Source organism: Pteropus medius, unplaced genomic scaffold (genome assembly GCF_902729225.1).
Source record: "Pteropus medius unplaced genomic scaffold, Ma_sr-lr_union100, whole genome shotgun sequence".
NCBI lineage: Eukaryota > Metazoa > Chordata > Mammalia > Chiroptera > Pteropodidae > Pteropus > Pteropus medius.
Genome location: NW_024349519.1, coordinates 20,325,848 through 20,343,891, shown reverse-complemented (window position 1 = coordinate 20,343,891; position 18,044 = coordinate 20,325,848). Strand labels below are relative to the sequence as shown.

Genomic DNA, 18,044 nt, shown 5'->3' with positions numbered 1-18,044 from the left:
ATCCCTGTAATTCTTGTCCTGTCTTAAAATTCTAAAAGTTATATGTCACCACACAAATCTATAATATTTGAGCACATAATTTTTAGCGTTACTTGTGAAATTGTTCAGAGGTATTAACACCTTTACACATACTAACTAATCTTTCAAAAGAGTTATTAATGAAGTCTGACCAGAGTCTAATTATATCCTTTTAGAATGTGTGATGAAAAGACTCTGAATACTACTCTCATCCTTATTATTAACAGTTGTATAAATGCAGCCAACTACTTAACCTCCCCAAACCTTAACACCTGTATCGCTTGCCTCAGAGGATATGGTAGTGTACATTAAACTCTACTTGGTAAATATAAAGTGTAATTCAAAGAATTACTCCTGCTTCCTTCCATATGCATTATAATTATAAAAATAGCTTTTATTTGTCATGTTTTTAAAAGCAAAGCATAGCTCATTTAAAAAATTAACAGAATACAAAGTGTATAAAGAAGTTAAAACACCTGTTATCTCACAACCCATTGGTAACTGACCGTTATCTTCACAAACTTGTTTTCTATGCACACACACACACACACACACACACACACACACACACTCAACACACTTACACACACTTTTGGTCTACTTGTATTAGCACAATACTCATTAAGTATTCATTGTTCAATGAATTAGAGACACGTACTGGAGGAAAATCAAGGTTCATATAAGTGAATCAAACCTTTGTTATTTTGAGAATTAAACAGACAATGCTTTACTTGTATATTTTCTCTTAAAATAACTATGTATCTTCTTAAATATGCTATAAAATAAATATGTATCCAGTTTTTTTTCAAAATGAAAATCACATAGCAAGTGCACAGTCTCACAATCTGTTTTTTGTTTTAGAACCATCTACTGATATCAATAAAAATAGAACTTAATGATCTTTTTTAATGGATTAATAACATTAAAATATAGATATGTACTGTAATTTATATAAACAATCTCCCTATTGTTGAACATTTTGGTTGTTTTATATATAATCCTGGTATATAAATTCCTATATTCTGCAAAGGAGTATTTTTTAAAGCACTTTAGAATAATGCATGTGAATTTCATTACACTTCATCAATTCTTTTAAAAATCCTAAATTGTTTATTTTTGAAAGTTAGCATACATGTACTTTACAGGTAAAGTGGGATAGTGGAAAGGGTGTGGGATTTGAAGTTAAACGTGTTGAAGATGATGTTCTCCCCCACCATTAACTATTTAGGCAAGTTCTTTACCTTTTCTGAATTCACTTTCTTTATAAAATATGAACAATATCTCCCGCTTTCCAGGGTTTCATGAGAAATAAGTAAAATACAAATATATGTAAACATTTAGAATAGTTCCAAGGATATAGTAGAAGCTCAATGAATGTTATTTCTTATATCATTATCATTTTTTGTTGTACTTATTAAAGGGTCCTAAAGGGACCATATATTTGTTTCTCTGCATGTATCCATTTTCCTGAACCTAAAATTAGTTGAATCATAGCACCGCTTTCCAAGCTAGAATACTGACTATCATCAGCATACCTTCTCATGAAGATTGTTGATCTCTTCCGTACACTCTGGGTAGAAAGCACAGAGTTTTATTAAGTGTAGTTCATTATCAGGAATCATCAGGAGGAGATCGGCTGCCAAATTCCTAGTCACATAACAAAAGGGGAAACTTCAATGAGGGAAAAAAAAATCTAACAATAACATTTAGAACTATGTTAAAGGAAGAAGACTCTTAGTATACCTTCCTTGCTTTTCTATTACATAAACAGTACTAATTTCCTACTTTATTATGAAACTCCTCTAAATGTAGATTATAAACCAAAGGGTATGAAGGAAAAATGTATTATTATTATATTCCTAAATAGTTTTTAAAAATCTAAACTGAGTCTTTACATATTTACAATTAATTCTGTTATTATAGAATAATTCTCTAGCCAAACTAAGTAGTATTAGATATGTTCTTTGGAATGAATTATAAAGCAAACTTGTGAATTCTCATCAACAATGTAACATTAGTATTAGTCAGCTCATTAATTAGATATTTTAAGTTTAGAATTTTGGGTATTCTTCATATTTCTTAAACTTTAGGTGAAAATCAAAAATAGAAATGCAGTTTTCTGATTTACTTTTTAAATATTCAATCCATGGAATAAATAATTTAATAATAAGGCATATTAAAATCGTATGAACATATGACTACGTTATATTAAAATATTTTTTATAAAATTCTTTTTTTAAATCACTAGGTAGTTTTTGGTTGCATGCATCATAACTGAGAAAACATTAACTTGATAGTTCGAGATGTTAATATTCAATTTTCAAGAAATTGATATATGTACATTCTGCATAAATAGGAAATGCTTCAAATATGCATTTATGAAGGGTGTGCTGTGGACTGTGAGAGTAAAACCCACCTTCACCTTCTTTGTGAACTATTTAGTAAAATCCACATTGGTCATTTATGTGAATAAATTATTTTTAAAAACATTAAGAGATATTTAAGCAAGAATATAGTGAATATAGAACAAGAATAGAGATAATTTGTTATGTGTCAAATTTTCTGTTATCACTGGGCTGGTAAGTCTTTAGTGTTTTTACAAGTTCCAAATTTGAGTAACTCATCTGTTCTTGCTAAAAATATAAATGATTTTATGTTTTCTGATACTGATATTTAATAGCAGTTTTCAATAATATCTAAGAGAATACAGAGATTACTTTCTTTTATAATATGTAACAACAGCTGTGCTAAAATTCTACTCCATAGCTATTTTATGAACTACAGACTAAAATTTGACTTTCTTACTGTCAAATTCTATGCTGTACAGTGAAATTTACAGCAATGCTAGTTAATTTTATTCACTCTTTAGTTGAAATCACTATTTATTGAAAATTCAGTATATCAATTGGGGAAAATGTGTGTGTGTGTGTGTGTGTGTGTGTGTGTGTGTGTGTGTGTGTGTATATATATATATATATATATATATATATATGCAGTGATATGGACCAACTAAACGATCTAAAACTCTTTAATTTCACTATCAGAACAAGCATTTTAATTTGCTTAATTGAATTAGCTAATATTTTATATTGTAGAAAGCCACAGTTCATTTATTATGTCAGTTTTAAATATGTAATCATGAGTGCTTTTGTATCTAGGTTATAGGAATTGTTCTCATTACTTTGTAGTTTTATATGCTATAAATTATATAAATGAATTGGTATTCTGTAAAACAATAAAGTAAAAACAATTAATGATAATTTCTTAATATAGAATTGGTATTCTAATAAAATAAAATATAAAATTTTAATTAAACATTTTTTATAAAACTAGATAATACCTGTATCCAAAAGATGGAAAGCTAAAAAGAAAATAATTTTGTATATGAATACTATAAATATGCAGTGAGAACCAAGAAGCAGCAAACTTTAACCAGTAAATATAAAATTTGAATTTTTGGTTTATAAAATTATGACATTCTCTTGAAATTATGCTGCTATCCGAATTATTATTTTTTAAAATTTATGGAGCTCTATTACAAATTTGCCTTGGAAATAAACCTGAAATAATAGACATATAAAAGAACTCTTAGGCGGGGGGTTACAGGGAAACAGAAGTTTGTTTTATATGAAAAACAACTAAGACATATAATCAGTTGAAATATTTTTAGAACACTTTTAAATTTAATATCTATTTTGGTTCTCCTTTTTACCTTTACTTTTTTTAAAAAAGGAATCACATCTTATTTAGATTAGATGATTTTTAGCATGCAATCACCTTTGTGAATAAATAATTTGAATAAATAATTGTGAATAAATAAATAGTTAGACCTCATGCTTTGGGATGGTTCTAAGGCAAGTCAGGATAACTGCAATTGACTACTATAGTTCTTGACACGCCCCCAGATAAGAAGGTGGTATAGCGTGAGAGCTGCCAGAGACTAAATGTTTGTGTTCTCCTCAAATTCATATGTTGAAACCTAATCTCCAGTGTATTTGGAGATGGGGTCTTAGGAAGGTGATTAGGTGAGGAGGGACTATCATCCTTACAAAAGAGGCCACAGAGAGCTCCCTAACCGCTTCCACGTAGGAGCACAACAAAAGACAGGCAATTATTAATCAGGAAGCCAGCTCCCATGAGACACCAAATCTGCCTGCGCCTTGACCTTGGAGTTCTGTTTTTAGAACTGTGTGAAATAGATTGGTATTGTTTATAAGCCACCAAGTCTGTGGTATTTTGTGATAGCAGCCTGAACTGACTAAGGCAGTAGCTAAGAGCACAAACTCTAGAGCCAGTTCATGTAGCTTTGAACATTAGCTCTTACCATTTACTGAGACCTGAGGCTAATCAATATCTACTGTATAGTATCTGCTGAGGTATTACATGCAAAGTGCTTAAATCAGTGCTAGGTACACAGTAAGCAGTATAGAAGTGTAGTGAGTTATTATTATTATTATTATTATTATTATTATTATTATTTTATTATTATTATCTGTAGTGTTCAATAGTGTATTGCTCCATCTTAAGAGTGTTATGGTATGTGTGTGCATGGGGTGTACAATGGGGAGAGGTCAAAGTCCTGATAAACAAGTTTATTTAGAAACTTCTTGAGAATCTATGTATTTTGGGAAAAGAGAAGATAAAAGTCTAAAATCATCTTTATTCCACACATATGTATTGAATGACAGCACCATATCTTTCCTAAAAGTGCCTCCATAATGAAGGACTGTCTGCCCTAAGAACAAGCTCTGCAGATAAGAGCAAGAATTGACTTGACTGGGATTTCCAGGTTACCCAAGGGGCTTTCCAGGGTCTGTCTCTTAAAGTACTGCCTGAGTTTGGGAAAATGCCCTATTCCAAGTCTCCAGCTAAACCATCTTTGTTATTCTTCTCCTTTAGAAAAGTGACTTCATTTTTCAAATCTTAAATCAAGACATAAGATTTGATAAGATTGACTGTAGTGGACATGTGGGAATGTGTGGTCTTGATAACCTTAAGTACACTTTATTGTCTCATGATGCTTCAAGTGCTTGAAATTACAGCTGGGCTACTTCAGAATGGGTCATGGTAGATTTCATTATACAATCACCGTAGTATACAACTACATTCTCATATCACCATTTCCTCCTGCAATCTTATCTTTTATTAAAAAAGGAGACCCTATAATCTCCCAACACGTTATCAAATGCAACTTACAATATTTAAAAAGTGCATTCCATCACCATGAAATTATTTTTTAATTTATAAATTCTTACCATATTGGTATCATCATGCATTTTCTCGCCAATAATTCTAGGGCATAGTGGGTTGCTGGTGCTGCAGACTCTCCTAGGACTGTGCCCACAGAGACCGCCAACTCCAGTTCATTTCCACGAATCAGGTCTGTCATAGCAAGCTTTCTCGAGAAGAAAACAATGTCTTCAGTTTCGTAGACGCTGGGTAGGATGACCATTCCCATCAAGCTCATAAAGTAGATAAGATTGTATTAACCAATAATCAGTTATTCCTATAAAACGTTGAATATAATATTTCTATAAAGTATGTCAGTGTAACTGCAATTTTCAAATGGAAAAGTCGAAGGGACATAAATTAAATTTTATAAGGTCAGAATTTAAGAGTTTAGAATCCTTGCTCATATTTTTGTAATTAAAAACAGTCTCTCTGCAATATCGTCAACATGTTTTTGGTCTATCCAAAAAAAATAAATTCTTAAAAGCTTCTCCAATGGTGTATAATGATTATCAATTATGTCCTAAAGCCAATATGTCTAAAGATACATGAAAACAGAATCTATATCTTTACTTAATATTTTCCTTAGTACATTATTGGGTCAAAAGAAAAATACCTTAAAAATATAACTTGTGAAGAATATACTAAAGTATACTTAAAAATAAGTGCTTTCGAAAGTTGGAAATTCTGAGCCCAAGTGCAGTGATTTTCCCTTTACAAAACTACTGCTTCTCATATATGCTGAAATACTTAAGGTAAGGTTGTTACAAATACGTATCTGTGATAAAAATATAAATTTTTAAAAACATCTCAGAGTCTGTAGAGTTACTGCTTTTTAGACATGTAATTATTCTGGCTTGGAAAGCACGCAAAACCAGATCTTACACAGGAAGTCATCATGTTTTTTCCCTTCAATTAACATGACACCTTAAGAGCTTTTCATTCACATAAACCAGTCTGAAACGCTGTACCTCAATATCATCTACAGCAAGGTGGCAACATGCAGCTAGTACTGCTCGACCGTCCTGAAAATACCATTCTGCCAGTTCCTTACTGACTGTGTGCAGGAGTCTAGAAAAAAAAAGTATATATTCTAGATAAACACAAGCATTCTATCATAAAAGTGAACTAATACCTTTTTATAAAAAGCTGATTAAGGCATCGAACAGAATTTAATTTGACATCTTTGATTTAGGTATAAAACCTGGTTTGGAGAAAAATATCAAGAAAGCAGTCTTTCTTAGTAGAATGAGCTAATAAGCCCACCCAATTGGTGGAAAAAAAGCCTAATTTTTAAAATTTAGATGGTGACTGGAATATGGATAGTATATGTCAGATCTTTAAAATGCCAAGTTGAGAAATGGTAGAGTGTCGGCAAAACACCATTGTTGGTCTCAATACATTATTTGCTTAACATTTTATGATCCCTTTTTACTTGATAGGTGTCCTAAAAGTTCAAATATCCTATTTTTAGGGTAAAAATAGGAGCCAAGTGAAGAAGCAAGGGAAGGTAGATTGCCTGATTTGAAAAAAGTCAAAAGGCTGAAGAAATCCATTTCTCTTAAAAACATAACTATTTGGATTTCTTCTTTGGAGGAGGATTAACTGTTATTCCAGATACTAATATTGGGGTCATGGGGCTATGAACACAATTATCATGATATCACCCACACTGACTTTATAGCGAAACATTAATAAGCGACACACTTTATTTTCACTGCTCCTCATTCCCAACAGGTTTGCTCAGTTTTTAAGTGTTTAGGTGCTTTATCTGCAATCTCTTTACTAAAATGCATTTTGTTTCTCTGAAAGCTACATAGAGTGTGTCCAGGCCATGTCTACATTCCTGCCATTTCCTCATTTATCAGGGATGGATGCTGCAATGGAATTAGATTATGGTGAGAAATGCACAAGTCCTCTGTAGACAGATAAGGATGAACTACAGGTCCCTCAAAAACTCCTAAAGGGAAACCAATCATAAAAATATTGACCCTAATCACTTACTCATTAAAGTCTTCCTTGCAGATATCATCAGAGTAGGAAGATCCTTTAGGTGCAGAAACATGTGAGGTTTGCATATTTCCCTCACAAGCAGCCTAAAATTTAACAAACATTTCAATTAATCTTTAGCTAATTGTTAGGAATTGGCCAATTTCAGAATATTATTTTGAGCAAGGTATACTTAAATCATGTTTGAAATTTATACTACATTTTGGAGATACCCTTAGAATTTTAAAAAAGAAATGAACTTCATTGTATCAACATGAAGCTTCAAGTAAATAGTTACGAGAAAATGCTGTTCAAGCATATATAACGTTCAGCAGCATACAAAGGTTCAGAGTTCAGAGATGTTTATATGTGTAAGGATCTAAAATAAGTTTAGTGATCAGAGCAAAGATAGTGCGACTGAAATGTTGAGATAGAAGGCCGGGAGGTGGGCATAAGCCAAGCCATCTATAACTTTGTCATTCATGTGAAAGCGAGTCAGTCAACCAAACTTTCTCCCTTCCACATCCACCCACCAACATATGCAGCCTGTGTAATTATGTGCATGTACCTGTGCAATAAGCAGAGCTTCTTTAAGTTGACCTCTGGACATGAAAAAATTAACTAATTTTTTCACATCACCAATGGCTATGCAGTATGGAATGACATCATCCTTATCTTCCTGGATTAATTGATCAGCTCTCCTAATAAAATAAGAATTTTTTTTTAAATACTCATTTCAAGGTTCTCAGTTGGACTGAAATTTTTCTGACATATCTGAAATTTCTAAAATTGGAAGATTTATAAAGCCCTTTTGCATATCATTTTTAAAAAGAGATTTTATGATCAGATCATAACATGGAAGACAAAAGTTTTCTGAAATAATATTATACGTACTTGTTTTCCCTTAGAACACTACATATTTTCATATTTAAAGGTACTGAACACTTCAGATCTTAAAATTAATGTAGCTTACCTATTAATATGAACAATATGTTTTTCTGAATAAGTCGTAAACTTGATATGTGTGATGGGAAGATCGCTCTCAACTGGACTAATAAATATGTGGGTGTGTACCTTAGCACATTGATGAACAGTGAGCCTCTAAGTGCAGCTAGCTTTAGAAATCATTAAAAAGTATAATATAAGAACATAATACTGATAATAAAATGCAGAATATTGTTAAGTACCCCAAGCAAGGTGGTTTAAAGAAAAATAATATTCCAGATATGTAAGGGGGAAAAGGGATCCTCGTCTTGGAGATTATGAACAGTTTATGTGTGTGTGTGTCTCTTTATCTATCACCTTCTGCTTCTCTTTTTCTCTTTTCCTATCTAAGTCCCACTTTCTCAATGACCAACCTAGTTAATTCCACTATTAATGTTTAACCTCAGTTTTGTTGAACACAAATTTGGTATAGTTAATTTATACTGGCATTTGAATTAAACTACATTTCAATTGCCAATCTTTGGGTAGGTATAGTGGACATTTCAATGTTGTTTGCCCAGCTCGCTGTAAACAGTCTCCAATTCAGAGGGTCATTGTGATTTTCCCCAACTGCTATGTTTTTAACATGTGACCGTGATTTCCTTGTTATAGCTGTTTAGGAACAATATTCTCCCAGGCATTTGGAACTAGGACTGAGAGACCGCCAATCAATCCTCTAAATGGCGAGATCTATAAAATATAAACTTTTAGAGTTGTGGGGAGGCCATTTTATGGCCACAATGTGAACGATGGACAAGAGAAAATCAGGTGATGGTTTTCAAAGATAAATGAAATAGTTTTTGCTGAAGTTGATACGAAATTGTTTTGTGATATAAACATCCTCTGTTGACTTTATTAAGATTTCAGTGGAAGCAATAACATTTACAATTGTGCAGTGAGGGCACAGGAATGGGATTATTTGGAATCTTAGAGTTTGAGTAGGAGTCGGCCTGAGGGCTGGAGTCGTCCTGCTTCTTAATTTATAGTTGGGAAAGCAGCTGGTAGGGAACACTCTCCTTTCTCATAGCAAATGTCTGAATCCTTTGAAATTTCGTGCTTTGCCTGTGGTTGACTTTTATTTGTACGTGTGAGTTGCATTTGAATTTTTTCCTAAACCATGTACCATGGAATAAAAATCAAAACTTTCCATTTTTAATGCCAGATATAAGGTGAACGCTCATTAAATATTACTCTACAGTCCTGGCACAATATTGACACATAGGGAGTATTAAATAAATATTTGTTGAATGAATGAATAGAATAGAGAATAATCTTATGATGTGGATTCAAACGTGTCCCCACAAAATATATGTTAAAGTCCTAACTCATGGTATTTGTAAATTCAACCTTATTTGTAAATAGGGTCTTTGTCGATGTAATTAATTAAGACAGGGTTATACTGTATTAGGGTAGACCCTAAACCCCACCTGACTGGTGTCCTTATTAAAAGAGGGAAATTTACACACAGAGACACATGGGATTATGCTATGTGAAGACAAGGCAGCGTTTGAAGCCATGTGTCTACAAGCCAGTGAATGCCAAGGACTGCCAGTAACAACCAGGAATTGGGGAGGAGCATGGTCCTGATCTTTCTCAGAGCCTTTGGTAGGAACCAATCCTACAGACAACTTGATATCACACTTGCAGCCTACAGAACTGTGAGGGAATACATTTCCATTGTTTTGAGCCACACAGTTTATGGTTGTTTATTATGGTAGACCTAGGAAACTAATATATCTTAGAAAAAATCTTGTTTATTACATTTTAGAATAAGGACATCTGGTTAAGTTTGCTCGGTGGTCAAACTCTTCTTTATCATCGATACCTCCATTATATCCATGGAGAAGAAACGGCAGGAATTAGTGTCTACAGAGAGAATTTCTGAGATTATTTATAGAGTAAGTATTCTACAAACATTTGGTAACCTTCAGAAAATTTTATCACTTACTTTTCAAAAGCAATACAGTAACTAGTGACTATGTTTACTAATCTGTCATTTCTTCCATTGACATGGGGAAATTTGTCTTCCATTGTCTTTATCAGCTGTTAGGTCAAATATAAGAACACAAAAATGTCTTGTAACTGATTAATTAATTGTATCAGTAGATATAAAATCCAGTTATTATTTAAAAGAGCATAAAAGTAAAAATCTCAAAAGTTGCCATCGTATTTATATGTTGTTTCTATTTTAACATATTTAAAAACATTTATTAGGACACAGACTCTCTGCCTCACCTCTGCATTAATTTCTTCCAGTATTTCACAGAGACCCCTGGTGCAACTGACAAGGCCTTGTCCCACTAGAAGAGAAGAAGGGCCGAAACAGCCATTGTAATTGCACTGTTCAATTCTCAACAGACTTTTTAAAATGAACTCATATTTATAATACAAGTTTTTAGAGTGTTTTTAGAGTGTTTGGATTTCTAGGATTATTTTATATTCTATCTCATAAATTCTATATATTATAAATATTACTATATTTTAAAATAAAGCGATATATAAATTGTATTATTTAGCTGAGAAAAATCTCAAACCTGGAGAGAGAGAACCAGAGGAGAGAGGAGGGAGAGGGAGAGAGAAAGAAGGTAAGGATGGGGGAAGGATAATAACTAAGTATGTGGTTTGAAAAATATATTAACTCATCTTCCAACACAACACCAGAATAATTTGTTCTGTGGTACTCCATGGTACTCCACATTCTCTGTTCAAAATAATATATACTAAAATTTTTATTTCACTGTTAATTATATTTAACAAATATGACATTTATTTCTATTTTCATTCTGTCCCTACTCATTTTTATAAATTTCATTTATTGTAAATTCCTTCTTTACAGTTAATAATACCTATCTTCCTATTTTAAAAGTTAGACTACTATTAAAGGAGTTCGTTGCTCAATCAAGGCTGATTGTGATTGTTACTTAAAAATATGGATTTCACTGATTTCAAGTCTAGAACTGAGGAAAAAATATTCTCAAACATCACTACATGAATCATAATTTCATTTTAATTAGAGCTCTAAAACAGTAGAGTCCTATTTCAATTAAGGCTAGAAAATTGTTAATTAGCCTAAAATAATAATTTTGATATCTTTTATTATAACTTTATTGCTGTTTTACTTTATATCATTTACAAGTATTAATATCATAGTTTGTAATTATAAAATTAATTAACTTAGAGCTTTCCAAAAATGATCAAGTATAAGATGAGTCCATGCTACTCTAATCTTTTTTTTTGGAGGGGCTGGAGAATTTTGTTGAACTAAAATACATATGGAGAAAAATGAAAAGTTCAATAGGTTTTCACAAACTGAATATAGTCATGTAACCAGCACCCAGATCAAGAAACAGAAGCCTTCACCTTCCTTGCTTTATTTTAGTTACCACCCACTTTCCAAAGGTAAGCACTATGCCAAATTTTAACAGGATAGATTAATCCTAACCTTTTTGAGAACTTTGTTTTATCAATCCAGTCCTCTATAAAAATCAGGATGTGTCACCAGATGATCCTCAGTGGAAACCCTCTTTCTGGCCAGTGTGGAATTTAGTTATGACAAATAGTATTAAGAAGGGGATTTACCGTGGGCAACATAGATATATTTTAGGAATCAAAGATTCCAGCCTGAGACAATGGTTCTCAAAATTTAACATGCATGAGAATAACCAGGAGGGCTTATAAAAGCACAGTTTGTTGGGCTCCATCCCCAGAGTTTCTGATTCTGTAGGTTTGGATGGGAAATGCACATATAATAGGTTGTCAAGTAATGCTGATGCTGTTAGCCTTGATTCTTACTTTAATGACTACTGTTCTAAGGCATACACCTGATTATGGCAGAGAGCCAGTTAGATCTAAAAAAAAAAAAAGTATAAGCTTAACATTTAGTATTCAACTAATACTTAGAATACTTTGTCAAACTCATTAATTTTGCTTTAATAGCACATTACCTCTCCAAGTTCAACCATAAGTTCACAATATCTCTGAATTTGCCCTAATCTCAAGTGGATTTCAGCAGCTTCCTTCAGTCTTTCCTCTTTAGTAGGAACACCAATACCACCACCGAATTTAGACATCTTGACTGTTGTTAGTTCTTGGGCTTCAGACTGGTCATAAAAAAAATAAAATTTTCTAAATTTCATTACACAAGAGCTGGTGATAACAGATAACTGTGAAAGCATTATATAGATACATATTTTAAAAACACATAGCACTGGAAATGAAATATTTTAAAAAATCAATACTTTAACTCTACAAAATATGATACCATTTTAAACTCAGTGTTTTTGTGTGGGTGGGGAGCAGAGACTCCTGGTGTGGGTGTGGATAGGCTAAATCTCACTGTCCTTAAAACTCACCAGGTGTTGTGTGTACACATGGGTTCAGAGACCAAAACGTAGTGAGTGATAAAATGATATATAACTGCTGAAAAAATATATATAGGCCTTTTATGAAAATTAAAATAACTGGCTTACTCTAATTGGCTCCTATTTGTCAATAGGTAACTGTTATAGATATCATGTGTTTAGTTTGTGATTAAAAAAGTGCTTCTTCTTTATGAAAATAACTGTTCTTATGACCATCAAATCCATATCCCTTTCACAGTTCTCTCCGTGCTCTAACAGTTAAGCTCACCATTGACATTTCATTGCTATTTCTTCTTTCTGGTTCTAGGACTGGTTTGCTGTTGGTACTGTATGTTGCTTCAGGTTTAAGGTAACTAATAATTTTGTATTAAAATGTATTAAGAGCTATAATATAATCAGTTTTAATAAAACGTATTCAGAATACAGCCTATTGGGCCTCTGAGACTAGAGTCAGAATAGTGCATATGTCACGGTCATCTGGTTGTAGGGTAAATATAAGGTGTTTCATGTAGTTCCAAGTGATCTTTGAAAAATTTCATGAGGTTCAACTATGCATGGCTGCCTTCAACTGTTATCATGATTGGTTTTTATTAAAGATTTATTTCCTCCATGTTTGCTTATTTCAGTCTACAAGCTGCATAAATTTTTAAAATAATCTTTATATTTTAACAGTGACAAGGCAAAAATTATTTGTGCTTGAGCATATAACATTTGCATACTTTACTTACTGTTCTGAATTTAATCAGATGTTTCAAATGCATTATTCCTTTACAGTAGTTCTGAGGAAGTAAGCTATCATCTTGCCCTCTTATCACGGCAACTAAGTTCCATAAATTGTCACTGCCACCTGGAGGCTAAAAAGTTGATATAGAATACCCAAAGATATAACAATGAATTAGAAACCAAACTATTTTGCATCTTCAAAAATATAACGCAGGCATGTGAAAATTGAAAATTAACAAAATAATAACTATGATTTATCTCATTTATTATTTCTAGTTTCCATTTGCTTTCTTATGCTGCATAAATTTTGTTCAGAGGGACCCACTGAATTTGGATGATACGTGTAAATATGTGATAACTTCATAACAATAGCCACAATGATTCATTGTGGTGAAAAGGAAAATGTTCACATTTAATTCCTATTATACTTACTGATAAACATTCTGAAAACCATCTTAGTCTTTTTACTTGAGGATTACCAGTTAGTTTCTCTATTTCCTGTTTAATATCTCTTGACATTTTACCACACAACAGAGGAGGAGTGCCTTGTTGTATAACATAATCTGGAGAACAGACATAATTCAATGAGAAAAAATTGCTATAAAATATTATTTAAAAATAAAATCTAATACATGCATATTTTCAATACCAGAATTCCCGATAATTTCTTCCCAAGATCTGTCTGCCAGAATATTTATTTGTAAAGGAGCAATTAAAGGTGTTAATGACCACAGTCTCACTGTAGAGTCCCGGGAGCAGGAGGCCATAGTGAAGGGGCGGCTTGGATGGCATGTTAAGCCTGATGGAAAAAATAAACCTATTTTAATAAAAATAAACGTTGAAAAATATTTTTGATCTATATGCACTTCATAAAACTTATACAAAATTGAAATTTTGAAGAAATGTTTCAAATAACATTTCTTTCTTGGCTAAAAATAATATGAGAATATAATAAATTATTTAGCATATTCTGTAAAAAATGAATACAAACTGAATAATTATTAGAAAGCAAATGGTCCTGGAAGAAAATGTTGAAATTATATTTCAGTTTGTTAAGACCAATAGAGTGCACAGTAATTGGTGACTTGATGGATGGAAGGATGGATAGATGGATAGATGGATGGATGGACAGTTGGATGGACGGATGGATGGATGGATGGATGGATGGATGGATGGATGGAAGTTCTAGCTACAAGAAAAAGTTGAGGACCTTTCAATTTAAAATGTTCAGAAATGGGGTTTTCTCTCACACTCAGTCCCACACTGCCTCAATTAAAAGGCCATTGTGGTAAAGCACGTGGATACAAATGGCTAGATTAGATTTACTTTCTTTAAGGAATTAAATTTGCATCCTTAATTCACCTCCTTACTCCCATCAAGGTTTGGGTGCTACAAATGAGAGTAAAGTGTTGTGCAAAAGATAAGAAATTTGATTTTCCATACCCAGCTCAATAATATTAAAAAACAAAACATTACACTAAATATCTAAGAACAGAGGTAGAAGAATGACTAAATAAGCTTTATCTACTTTATTAATGATTTCCTGTTTTACAACTTATCTCTGGAGTGATGGTAAGAGAGGGAGAAAAATCCAAGCCATACATGTAAATATGTGCATGGATATATATGTGCATGTGTGCGTGTGTGTGTGTGTGTGTGTGTGTAGAAACACAAATATACCCTTAGAGAGAGAGGAAGATACTACAATGCTAACAATAATTACCTTCTGATAATTTCTGATGATGTTTTCTATTCTGTGTATTCTCATAGTTCAATAATAGACTATAGTTTCTAATGAGAATAATGTTATTTTTAAATGAAACACTGCAAGACTTCTTCAAAAAATATCATATTGCTCAAAAATCATAATCAATATCAACATAGCAAAATTTAAAAGTACATGAAAAACATTTTACCATAAACATCTGCACCATGATCGTACACAGTATCCAAACAAGTTCCTTCCCGAGTGTCCCACACTTTTATAGTATAGTCCCAGCTGCCAGATATTAGTAGATATGGGATCTCAGTATTCCACATTAATCCTCTCACAGGTGCAGTGTGTCCGCTAAGAATATTTATGCAAGCATCCTGAGTATAATCCCAGATTCGAACAGAACTGAAACAGAATATTATGGACATAATACCATTCAAGTTATAATTTACTTAAAATATTAACATATTCTTAATGGAGCACACAATTATTTCTCAGTATATTAAAAATAGCATTTTCTATTTCAAGATAAGTGAAGATTCTCTTCTTTACAGCAGATGGAAATAAGTAATTAACTATGCCAGACCTACCTTATCCCAATATACAGTATTTTTTACCTTACTTTTACTGGTCATTTACTAATGAATTAAATATACTATTAAATAGTATATTAAATATACTATTTTACAGTTTATATGTTTAAAAAATTGATTTCTTAAAATAAAATATGCAGAACAGAGAAAGCCAAAGAAAATATGATTAATAAATGAATACAATAATTCAAGAGCACTCAAATTATTTATAAACAATGAAAATATAGTATTATAACAATGAATATTATTTGAAAAATCAATTCATAATTATGCTTATATTAATATAGTAAATCGTCCTTTCATATTTTTGTTAGTAAAATAAGTTGCTTAGTGAGTGTGGAATCACTCTCAATCAAGTACAAAATTTAAATATAACTGGATTCATGAAATTAATTGAATCTACTAATTGTACAAGTACGAATGTTACTGAAATAAAATTTGAACTCAAAATAAACTTAAGACCTTCAGTGCCAACTTTGCTTGGACAATTCATATTAATTTTTAGTCATGAACTTATATCAAACTGACCATACCAAGATTATAATAGTTCAAAGGTTATATAATATGATAAAAGAAACATATATTTTTATTTCTTTAAGGCATAGCTTTTTCTGCTTTATATAAAAAGAGTTTTCCCTTTATCCTAGTGCAGGACAATGTCCCATGTATATCACAACTTATTTTTTTTTCTGGTGCTAAATATGTTAGGATTTAAATTACTTTGATAGCATACTTTCATATATAAGACTATATTAGAGTCTATAATAAGAGACTAGAACAATCTGAAAATGAACTCATATCAATGACCTTATTATAAGTAATATTTCAAGTGATAACCGACAGAAATCTAACAATTGTTTTATTACTAAATTTGATTTTATGCCAAAATTTCAAGATAAAAATTCTTAATTTTCAATATTAAATCTGTGGTTACTATCTGCTACAACTTTTATTTGTGTAAAATAAGATTTCTTATACCTAAATTTATCTCATACTCAAATAGTGACCAAATTTATTATGCATATCTATCATGTTTAAATATAAAATATAGACAAGATTTCAGAAATTTCCATAAAGACTGAAAAAAATGTTAAATCACTCTAATTTCTAAAATATCTTCTCTTCATACTAAAATACATGAACATCTTTTAGCCCCTTCTTAAAGAAAAAAGAGTATAGCTGTTTTCCCATTAAAATGTGACCATTATTAAAAGTAAATTCTCTATATTTTACAGTGATTTACTTGTTTCAGATCTTCCCTTTCCCAATATAACCTTTTATAATTTTTGTTTCTGTTAACTTTATTGCTAATAAGATAGAAGTGGGCATCCAGAGTAAGCAAAGTAAGGAAACAGAAATCTGTGATGGCAAAATTTAATTTACTTTTTCTTGAATACAAGTAGATATTCGTTAACTGCTTATATTTTAAGTACATATTTAAAATATTTCCACATGTAAGTTGGACGCATAAATAAATACATTTGTAGAAAAGCTTATGATTTAAAGAACTAGAAAATTAGAGTTCAAAAACACATACCTGTCATCAGAGCCACTGCAGAGAATCCCTTCCCTGAGAGGAGACCATCTAACATGGAACACTTTGGCTGTATGCCCACTAAATACTTTCAACGGCTGATCAGAGCTGGTGGCCACATAATAGACACGAACATTTTTGTCTTCACAGCCAGTGGCTATCATGTCTCTGAAGAATCGTCAATGGCACATTAAAATATAAAAAATTTGATATTATTTGTTACTGATCATTTTAAAATGTACATAGTTCTAATTTCTAAAGCTAGAATTTTTTTGCTTCCTTCATGAAGTTAGACAAAGAACTTAGATAAATAAAAATATCATTTGCAGAAACTGCCCTAGTATGGAAAGAGTTTCTCTGCCAATGTTCCCTTTTAATCAGTTGGCTTTTTATTTTATTTGTGTTAGAGCAGAGATAATGGTATTTATATTTTTATAAATTCTTTCTCAAATTGTCCAGATTTATAACTTCTTGACTATTTCTATTTCTCAGAACTTTATATTTTACAACGATTGGGTCTTAAGAAGGGTTTCCAATGATGAGTGAGATTTGCTTACTTGCTGATAAGGAAATTAATTACTACACGTCCTGACCACTGATCAATTTTTTTGTGGTCTGGGGACAAATAATGTTTCTTTTTGGAAGGGTGCTGGGAGGCTCCCCACAGATCAGGGTTGTCTCATCTGACAGTGAGCCACAGTGCTCGTTTGCCAATTCTCTTTGGCTGCTTTCTGAACTTGAGATGCTTTAATTTTTTTGATTTAAGGATCCTCTAGAAATATAATATATAGATCTAATCTTTAAATGATCGTATCTCATTATTCTCAAAAGAGTAAGAGTAAGCTAAGCTTACTCTGATGGTCATACTTGGAATACTATTCCCAAAGAAATTATGAGTC

At 31.8% G+C, this 18,044-nt stretch overlaps 1 protein-coding gene across 4 annotated transcripts in view; it reads right to left on the bottom strand.

The window, feature by feature from the left end:
* The window catches only part of WDR17 (WD repeat domain 17), an 89,606-nt gene that overhangs the window by 9,352 nt on the left and 62,210 nt on the right, over window positions 1-18,044 (bottom strand). For all 4 annotated transcript variants that reach the window (XM_039882585.1, XM_039882584.1, XM_039882586.1 and 1 more), the window contains 12 exons: window positions 17,149-17,313; window positions 15,221-15,423; window positions 13,954-14,103; window positions 13,737-13,867; window positions 13,310-13,435; window positions 12,165-12,320; window positions 10,456-10,520; window positions 7,805-7,937; window positions 7,252-7,343; window positions 6,219-6,318; window positions 5,274-5,413; window positions 1,554-1,665 (listed from right to left, as the gene is read on the bottom strand). In XM_039882585.1, the coding sequence (XP_039738519.1) occupies window positions 1,554-1,665; window positions 5,274-5,413; window positions 6,219-6,318; window positions 7,252-7,343; window positions 7,805-7,937; window positions 10,456-10,520; window positions 12,165-12,320; window positions 13,310-13,435; window positions 13,737-13,867; window positions 13,954-14,103; window positions 15,221-15,423; window positions 17,149-17,313 (1,573 nt within the window). The remainder of the gene's footprint in view (window positions 1-1,553; window positions 1,666-5,273; window positions 5,414-6,218; window positions 6,319-7,251; window positions 7,344-7,804; window positions 7,938-10,455; window positions 10,521-12,164; window positions 12,321-13,309; window positions 13,436-13,736; window positions 13,868-13,953; window positions 14,104-15,220; window positions 15,424-17,148; window positions 17,314-18,044) is intronic.